The sequence below is a fragment of the Mandrillus leucophaeus genome, unplaced genomic scaffold, assembly GCF_000951045.1.
Source record: "Mandrillus leucophaeus isolate KB7577 unplaced genomic scaffold, Mleu.le_1.0 Scaffold381, whole genome shotgun sequence".
Classification (NCBI taxonomy): domain Eukaryota; kingdom Metazoa; phylum Chordata; class Mammalia; order Primates; family Cercopithecidae; genus Mandrillus; species Mandrillus leucophaeus.
The window spans coordinates 1,387,808-1,397,632 of record NW_012104043.1 but is presented as its reverse complement, the minus strand read 5'-3'; the positions used below and the strand labels follow the sequence as shown (position 1 = coordinate 1,397,632).

The 9,825-nt window shown below is 39.7% G+C and overlaps 1 protein-coding gene across 3 annotated transcripts in view; it reads right to left on the bottom strand.

The window, feature by feature from the left end:
* SPARCL1 (SPARC-like 1 (hevin)) overlaps positions 1-9,825 on the bottom strand; it is a 67,966-nt gene that overhangs the window by 23,983 nt on the left and 34,158 nt on the right. The window contains exons 2-3 of one of the 3 annotated variants that reach the window (XM_011990744.1): positions 4,320-4,384; positions 1,936-2,030 (exon numbers count right to left, since the gene is read on the bottom strand). The exons of 1 other annotated variant lie outside the window; for it this stretch is intronic. Coding sequence is in view for 1 of the 2 variants with exons in the window: in XM_011990743.1 (XP_011846133.1) it covers positions 4,320-4,373 (54 nt within the window). In the remaining variant the exon portion in view is untranslated. The remainder of the gene's footprint in view (positions 1-1,935; positions 2,031-4,319; positions 4,385-9,825) is intronic. One more of the 3 variants, XM_011990743.1, reaches the window with a different exon arrangement.

Here is a 9,825-nt window from a genome sequence, read left to right as displayed (position 1 = left end):
TAAACCCGGGAGGCAGAGCTTGCAGTGAGCTGAGATCCGGCCACTGCACTCCAGCCTGGGCGACAGAGAGAGACTCCGTCTCAAAAAAAAAAAAAAAAAAAAAAAAAAGAAAAAAGTTATTTATGCAGAGACTAGGTGAAAATAAAGCAAAATGCATTTCAATAATGGTAACTTTGAGTTTTGAAATTATTTTCTGTGTTTTTTAAACTTTTGCAAAGCATTTATACTTTACAATTTTGGAAAGTGTTGTTTAGCAGAAAGTTGAAGTCAAATAAAATTAACCATAGGATATAGTATTGTACATTTTCCTAATTTAAGTACTCACTAATAATTAGCCGAAAAATTTATAAACTTTTAATCAATATTTGTTTGATTTCTTAACACCATTGGCCTTAACATTGATCAGGAAATCTTAATAAAAAACCATTTAAGGGCTGGTTGCGGTAGCTCATGCCTGTAATCCCAGGTCTGTGGGAGGCTGAGGTGGGCGAATCACTTGAGGTCAAGGGCAGGAGTTCATGACCAGCCTGGACAACATGGTGAAATCCCGTCTCTATTAAAAATACAAAAAATTAGCTGGGCATGGTGGTGGGTGCCTGTAATCGCAGCTACTCAGGAGGCTGAGGCAGGAGAATTGCTTGAACCCTGGAGGCGGAGGTTGCAGTGAACTGAGATCATGCCATTGCACTCCAGCCTGGGCAACAAGAGGGAAACTCCATCTCAAAAAAAAAGAAAAAAATTTAGAAATAATTCAAAGGCTGTGTGAGACAGGGCACTAAGCCTAGTAGAAAAGGGCATGTCTGGACTATTAATTTCTATTGGAGGGATGGTCCTATTTCTAGCAAGATTGGAGACTTAGATAAAGAGCTGGGCAGTGATGCATGATGGGGCAGTTGAACAACTGAACTTGGAGGTAAGAGTCCTCCATTCAAGTCTTGCCTCTGCTATTTACTTTCTATCTGTGGTTTGACAGGTCGTTAATATTTTTTATTAATTTAAAAATATTAATAAAATTAATCACATTAACTTATTAATTAATTAACTCCAGCCTCTTGCCCAGGGTGGAGTTCAGTGGTGCAGTCTCGGCTCACTGCAACCTCTGCCTCCCAGGCTGAAGCCACCCTTCCACTTCAGCCTCCCCGGTAGCTGGGACTATAGGCACCACCATGCCTGGGTGATTTTTGTATTTTTTGTAGAGATGAGTTTCACTATGTTGCCCAGGCTGGCCTCGAACTTCTGAACTCAAGCAATCTTCCTGTCTTGGCCTCCCAAAGTGCTGAGATTACAGGCATGAACCACCACGCCCGGTCAAAGTCATTAATTTCTACCCTGCCATCTCTCAAGGTGGCAAGAAATATCAAGTGAGCAGAAATATCAAAATAAGGTTATGTATAAAAAATATTTTATAAATTTTAAGGAGTTGCCCAACTGAAAACTACTATTGCTAGTGCTAACCTCACACCGTGGTAGTAATATAAACTGCCCAGTATCTGAGGCAGATATTCACTGTGGATCTTTATTAGAGAGATACTCTGGACACTCAGATGGCATACCCAGGTGTAAGTATGAAACCGGGATTCTATTTGGATTAACTTTTTATTCCGTTAGCAGGTCCTATAGTGCTGACTGTGTAATATAAAGAAAGCCATAGAATACAGGATTTATTTTTTAATTTTTAATTTTTTTTTTGAGACAGAGTCTTGCTCTGTTGCCCAGGCTGAAGTACAGTGGCGTGATCTCGGCTCGCTGTAACCTCCACCTGCTGGGTTTAAGCGATTCTCATGCCTCAGCCTCCTGAGTAGCTGGGATTGCAGGTGCCTGCTACCATGCCATGCTAATTTTTGTTTTATTTATTAATTTTTTTTTAGTAGAGACAGGGTTTCACCATGTTGGCCAGACTGGTCTTGAACTCCTGGCCTCAAGTGATCTGCCCACCTCAGCCTCCCAAAGTGCTGGGATTACAGAGAAGAGCCACAGTACAGGATTCCTTTAGGTTTGGTTTGCTCTTTTGCTTCGTATCTCCTTTTCACCTAAGATGGGTAATTAATTTGAAAAAGTTTATAAAGAGGCCTTAAAGAAGGGGGAAAAGGAAAAAGAATGGTGGTCACTTTGGTTAAGCTGCCAACAGGGAGCATCATAGAAGGCAATGGATGGGGGAGATTTTAGGCTTATTAGTGGAGAACTGGTCACTCTCTCTGTCCCTCCATCCACCTACTGCCCAAGCAGGAAGAAATGCACACAAAAAATGGCAACTCTTTTACTTTCAGAAATATTCTGCAATTGAAATTACGTTTTATCATTATGAGCATATTTCTATTTATGTAACGTGCCCTCTGGAAATCTATTTGGAATCTCCTAACTACCCCAATCCATTTACATCTGGAGAATTCAGGCAGGCAGGGAAAATGATACAAATTTTTAATAGGTCAGTTCTATGAGAAGATACTTAGCTTTCTAGTGTTTGGCTAGGTTTACATGATATCAAATTGTCCCAGAAAGGAAACATCTGGAATGTGTGTAAATACAAGTGTGTCATTCAAACATTTGGTTCAAACTTTTTTTGTTTTTTGAGACAGAGTCTTGCTCTGTCACCCAGGCTGGAGTGCTGTTGTGCGATCTTGGCTCACTGCAGCCTCGACTCCCCTGGCTCGAGGGATCCTCCCTCCTGTGCCTCCCAAGTAGCTGGGACTACAGGCACATGCCCTGGCACCTGGCCAATTTTTTTTTTTTTTTGTAGAGACAAGGCCTCACTATGTTACCCAGGTTGGTCTTGAACTCCTGGGCTCAAGTGATCCTCTGGCCTTGACCTCCCAAAGTGCTGGGATTACAGGTAGGAGGCACAGTGCGTGGCCCAAAGACACTTTTTTATGTATATTTACATAATAGCAACAGCTGCAAGGACAAGGCACATTTTCAGGAGAAAATAATGGTTTTGTGGGAACTCCTTTCAGTGTTGAACATTAATTTGTCCCGATTTTGTAATTTCAGGGTGTAATGTATAATTTCAGCTGGAGTAGCTCCACACTGCTTAAGCATGATTCCTGATAGCGGTCATAAACTCTGTCTTCCAAGAACAGCTTGGTCTGGATGCCATGGAGTTTGTTTTTGCTGACACATTTGTCAACCAGGAGCTAGCTAACAACTTATCCAAAAAGCCAGGACAGAATTTTAGACCTAGAGAGGATGGGAGGAAAGGGACAATTGAGAAATTGCTTTGTATTTTTAAAAGAGGCTGATTCCTCCATTTGGTGAAAAAGAAAAAAAATGGCACAATCCTTTGGTTTAATGAAGGATTCCATGGATCATTTGCAGAACGTCTCCGGTGGTCATCCATGCCATGGTTTCATTTGTTTTTTAACTTTCAGTTTGTTTTGAGTCCACTGATGCGGTTTCAAATGATCTGATGTGTGTTCAGCTGCTTTATTGCTGTGCAAATGGGGCCAGTATATCTGACCACGAAGAAGAGAATATTCTAGTCCTGCCTACTTTCAACATACTTGCTTGGACAGCCTCCCAAGGATGAGTTAGGAGCTTCTTTATGATTACTGTATCGTTTCCTGCCTAACCCATTCGTTCCTGTTTTCATTATAGACTCTCAAAATTTTTCTCAGCCAGCATCTATTTGATCTTGAAGAAAATGCTGCTGGAGACTGTGGATAAGCACCTCAATTTTTTTTTTTTTTTTTTTTTTTTTTGACGGCGTCTCGCTCTGTTGCCCAGGCTGGAGTGCAGTGGAGTGATCTTAGCTCACTGCAACCTCCGCCTCCTGGGTTCAATTGATTCTCCTTGCCTCAGCCTCCCGAGTAGCTGGGATTACAGGTGCCCACCACCACACCCGGCTAATTTTTGTATTTTTTTTAGTAGAGACAGGGTTTTGCCATGTTGGCCAGGCTGGTCTTGAACTCCTAACCTCAGGTGATCCGCTCACCTTGGTCTTCTAAAGTGCTGGGATTACAGGCGTGAGCCACTGCGCCCGGTCTAAAGTCTTAGGTTTATAATAACAATGTGATGAACTTCCCTGGGAGAATTTATTTCTTCCTGTCTTGGGTATTTGGGCATATTCTATGGCTAATAAACGGATAGCCCACGCTTTCTGCTGCATATTTATTGTGTCTTGTAGAACCTGATAGTTCAAAAAAAATTTTTTTAAGTACCTTGAGTTTTCCAATTACTTGTTTATTACTTGGGCAATAAGGAATATAATTAAAATAAAAAAGAGAATTTCAAACCATTATATAATAACATTTTCTTTTAAATGGAGGATTTCTAAATTAAATATTAGGAGAAAGAGATGTAATAACAGAAGAAAGGAAATTTACCGGGATTGCAACTGCAGTTCCCAAGATACACAGGAAAAAAAGCCCAGTCTTCATGCTTTCCAGATCTGTGAACCAAGAAGATAATTATCAGTGGTAGGGAAAAGTTTCCTCATGAAAAACTGAAAGCTAATATTAGCAAATACTGAGCTTGATATTGTCCTTGGCATATAAAAGTGATTTCTATCTTTGTGGATTAATATGTCTGAAAAGACAGATAGATAGCAGTTCTTACTCAGTTGTGTACCTGTGAAAATTACTCCCTGATTTTTTGGTCAGACCACGTTTGGCAGAACATATCTCTGTTTGTGACTGTACTTCTTTGAGTAAAGACACTGTGCAGATCTCAGGTCTTAAGATTTGTGAGTATTTATAATGAAAAAAAAATCACGAAATGAAGTAACGTGGTATGTCAAGTTTGAGTAAAAACATGCCGCCTGTTTAGTGGTAAAGAAACACATTCATTCAGTGAAGATTTTTAGTCATACAACACTGCACTGCCACAGAGTCATAGACCTAGAGGGCATTTATGTTCATCTAATACAGAGGTCTCTACTGGCAATCTGTGAGTTGGGGGTGGCCTTCAGATAGGTTTGGTTTGGTAGGCACTGTGCATTTTAAACCAGTATTTTATTTTATTTTATTTTATTTTATTATTTTTTTTAGACGGAGTCTGGCTCTGTCGCCCAGGTTGGAGTGCAGTGGCTGGATCTCAGCTCACTGCAAGCTCCGCCTCCCGGGTTTACGCCATTCTCCTGCCTCAGCCTCCCGAGTAGCTGGGACTACAGGCGCCCGCCACCTCGCCCGGCTAGTTTTTTGTATTTTTTTTAGTAGAGACAGGGTTTCACCGTGTTAGCCAGGATGGTCTCGATCTCCTGACCTCGTGATCCGCCCGTCTCGGCCTCCCAAAGTGCTGGGATTACAGGCTTGAGCCACCGCGCCCAGCCTAAACCTGTATTTTAAATTCCAGAGGTTTCATGTCAAAATCTAAATTTCCAGTTTCTCTTGAACCATCTAACCTCTTAGCAACAACAGGCCTTGATGACAACAGTTGGCTGCATCTGCGTTGAGACCACTCTCTGTAAGGGATGCTGGCGTTTGTGCTAGATCTCTCACTTTTGTTATTTGCCTTTCATTTGAGTTTAGTTAGTTCCAAACGAACTCTTTAAGTTTAGAAATGAGACAAGTGAGGCTCAGAGAGGTTAAGTAAGTCATCTCCAGATGAACTCTGGGTCTAAGGCTTTTCCCACACACCAGTTATATTATTGTGGTTCTTGAAAGTAGTGGGCAGCCTACATTTTTTTGCACGGTATCCCTGAGTCTGGTGGTCTGATCTCTAACTGGATTAGGGCTACAGTTTTTAGTATTTAATAGAGGTTTTATGGATCTCCCAGACATACTAGATGACTCCTTTAAATTATTTTTTGCAATCATAAACACATTCACAGTTTAAAATAAGACTTTGAGGTTTATAAAGAAACTAAGCAGTTTCTTCTGCTACTTATCCCAATATTTCTACACAATATGCTTAAACGGATATTTTAAAATATATTAAATATTACTCTAGGGATTTAATATTGCAACAACTATCACTTCACACACATGCACACATGCGCGCACAACACACACACACACACACACACACACTTCTCTTCCTAAAATAATTTTATCACAATTCTTGTTAAAATTTTTATTTAACATTCATGACAGTGTAAATGTTCTTCACAGCTGAACCAAGTAGTAGTTTCATGTGTTGAACCACACTGACGTTTCTTTTCTTGAACAATATTTTGGTTTTGTTTTGATTTAGAAATTGCCTTCCTTTTAAAGCTTTTTACATACTTTTTTGTGCACCCGTCACTTATTCTTCCTGAATTTTCCAACAAAATTAAAAATTTCCTCTTAATATGGTAACAACAATAACAACAACATAGCAACATTAACAACCCCTTAAGGAAATCCCTCGTGTTCATTTCCCCCCTTGGAAGTCGCACTCCTAGAGTCTCAGATTTCTTGCTTCCTTTGGACTGGTGTATTCCAGGCTGCTGTGCGGCTTTTCTCCTGGGGTTCATACTTGGAGTCACCACACCTTGGTAATCCCCTTTGTCTTTTTTCTTCTGTTTGATTTCTTGCTGCCTAGGTCCCATGTATTTTTCTTTCTTAGTTTTCTCCCTCATTTTGATGAAGCACATATTCCATAAGTTTCTTGAGAAATATACACAGGAGACAGAATTTTTAAGGTACTGCATATTAGAAAAATATCTGTATTTTACCCTTTACTTGGTACATAGTTTGACTAGATATAGAATTCTAGATTGGAATTTTTTTCTCAGAATTTTTTTTAAAGCATTGGTCTATTTTCTTATAATTTCCAGTGTTGCTAGTAAGAACTCTGATGTGAGATTTTCCCCCAACGTTTTTACAAACACAGTATTTTTTTTCTTCTTTATGGATGCTTTTACATTTTCACATTTGGCCCCAGTCTTCTGAAATATTACCATCTCTGCCTTAGTTTGGATACTTTTACATTTACTTTAGAAACTCATTAGGCCCTTTGAATTTGGAAATTTACGTATTTCTGTTCTGGGGAGCATTTCATGTGTTAGTTCTTTAATGATTTTTGCCCTTCTATTTTTTGTCTTTTCTTTCTGGAATTTATATTAGTTAAATATCAGAATTCTGGGATTGATTCTCCGATTTCAAATCATTTTTGCTCTTCTCTTCAATAGTGTGTCCATCATTCTGGGAAACTTTCTCAATTTTACCTTCCATCTCTCCCATTGATTTTTTTTTTTTTCCCCTAGAGATAGGGTTTCACCATGTTGCCCAGGCTGGTCTCAAACTCCTGAGCTCAAAGTGATCTGCCCACCTCAGCCCCTCAAAGTGCTAGGATTACGGGGATGAGCCACTGTGCCTGGCCTCTCTTATTGATTAAAAAATTATATTCATATACTTCATTTTCTTTTTAAATTTTATTTTTAAATTGACAATAATTTTACATATTCATGAGGTACATAGTGACGTTTCACTACATATAATGTATAGTGATCAGATAAGGATAATTAGCATATCTGTCACCTCAAACAGTTATTATTTCTTTGTATTGGGAACAGTGTCCTCTTTCTAGCTATTTGAAATATATAATATCCTACAGTGGTATAGAGCACTAGAACTTATTCCTCCTATTAGCTATAGTTTTATGTCCTTTAGCAAATATCTCCGTATTCCTTTCTTCCCCTCACCCTTCCCAGCCTCAAGTATCCTCTGTTCTACTTCTTACTTCTATGACATCAACTTTTTTCGCTTTCACATGAGTGAGAATATGCTTATATACTGTTAATTTTTTATTTCCTGTTGGCTTCTCTTTTTAATATTGTCCTGTTCTTTATTAGTGTGACATATGTTCTTGTCTCCTTGAGGATATTAATCAAATATTTTGAAAATTTCCTCTGCATCCTGCATTTTCTGTTTCCTTCTTGTTCCTTTTTTTTTTTTTTTCCCAGTTAGTTTGTTTTGATCTTTGTTTTTCATGTTGAAAGCTTTTCTCTAATATTTGACGTATTTGGCTGTCCATTAATACTTAGCAGTGAGTCACTAGAAAGCCAATTAGAACTTTATGGACAGGGCTTGGAGGGCTCCCAAAGAACAGTTCCATGGAGCATTGGAGGGTTCCAAGGAGCAGGAATCTGACAGTCTCGATGGGGCACCCCAAAGGTTATTCTCAGATATTTTAGGGAGATTTTCTTTTCTCTAGAGGAGAAATTCCTACCTCTTACCTTGGGAAGCAAATATAAACCTGGTTGCTAGCATTCTGTGAGATGAGTGAAGAGACTGGAGTTCTCAGTGCACACACTGATTTTTCACTTAGCCCTAGGTTTCTGTATGGCTCCACCTGCCACCCGACATTGTGCTTACCCTGAGTACAGAGCCAGAGGATAAGCTTTTTCCTGCTTGTGTTGAAACATGGAAGTCCTCTGCCTGTGCAGGCAGGAGGAAGGATCTTGAATCTAAGAGTTAATCTGATAGGCTTTCAACCAATACTCCAGATTTCAGCCTCTATCCTCACCTTGCCTTTCAAATCACCTGGTGCCTCCAATTCTGGAAACTTGCATGGGTTCTTCGGTGTGAATGGCTTCCTTCTTTGTCTATGGCATCCTTCTCTGCAGACTCTTAGGTTTAAGCTTTCCCGGTTCTAAGTCAGTCTTCCATCTTCTAAAGATGTGTTGACACTTATCTTCTTCTTTGTCTCCTCTTCTTTCATCTTAGTCACTGTGAGTCTATATTATTACTATTCTTTTCCTATCATTATTCTGGAATTTTAGCAGGGAGTGGCAACATATGTATATGTTTCATCTCCATTTAACAACAGATGACTTCCATTTCATATTTTCTTCATATTCTCCTTATTTTCCTCCATCATTATCATCATCATTTTTGGTGTGGCACATAGGAATTCCTATGAGTCTTTGGTTCTAACTCAGCAAATGAAGGTCCCCCCCCCAACTTTTTTTTTGAGACAGAGTCTCACTCTGTTGCCCAAGCTGGAGTGCAATGGTGCAATCTCGGTTCACTATAACCTCCGCCTCCCAGGCTCAAGTGATTCTCATGCCTCAGCCTCCCAAGTAGCTGGAATTACTGGCATGTGCCACCATGACTGGCTAATTTTTGTATTTTTAGTAGAGACGGGGGTTTCACCATGTTGTCCAGGCTGGTCTTGAACTCCTGGCCTCAAGTGATCCACCTGCCTCGGCCTCCCAAAGTAGCAGCAAATGAAGTTTCTATTGAAGAAAACGGGGCAATAGCATAGGCTTCCTCATCATGTTAGGAACAAGAACACATTTTTACCTATCTCACTATTCAAATAACACAGGGTGGGCCACCTGTACCAGGCAACAGTGATTTGGAAGAATGGAGAGTAAAGCTGCACATAGAAAGTGGTTTGGGATTGTGTGTGTGTGTGTGTGTGTCGTGGGGTAGGGGGTGGGAGGGTTGAATCAGTGGTGTGGGGAGAAACTTAAATCATTTATAACCTTAAATAAACTAGTCTGGACTAATCAATTCCCAGTTTTAATGAAAATGACATGTACTTGGAGACTCAAGTATAATTCCTCTAAATTATCCCTCTGAAAATGACTCCATATAACAAGGAGAAATTTAGAATATTAACAATGGAATGCATGTTTACTTTATTTAGAAAGGGTAATGGCATATAAAATATACTTGAAATTTCTATTGCCATAGTGCTTTGGGTTTACCAAATAAATTTACAAATGGGATATTACCTTATTTGATCTTTACAACAACCCCAGGATGTGGCAGATGAAGAACAGGCCTAGAAAGCCTACAGTGTGACATGCTGGAGGTCACCGAGCTCTGTAGAAGGGGAGCTGGGATTGAAGCTAGATTTCCTGGCTCTCCTACTCCAGCTTTTTTCTAGCTATTTTGAAAATTCTCCATTTTACCTCTTACAGAAAAGGTGTAAGGAAGGGGGGCAAAAACTAAAAAAAAA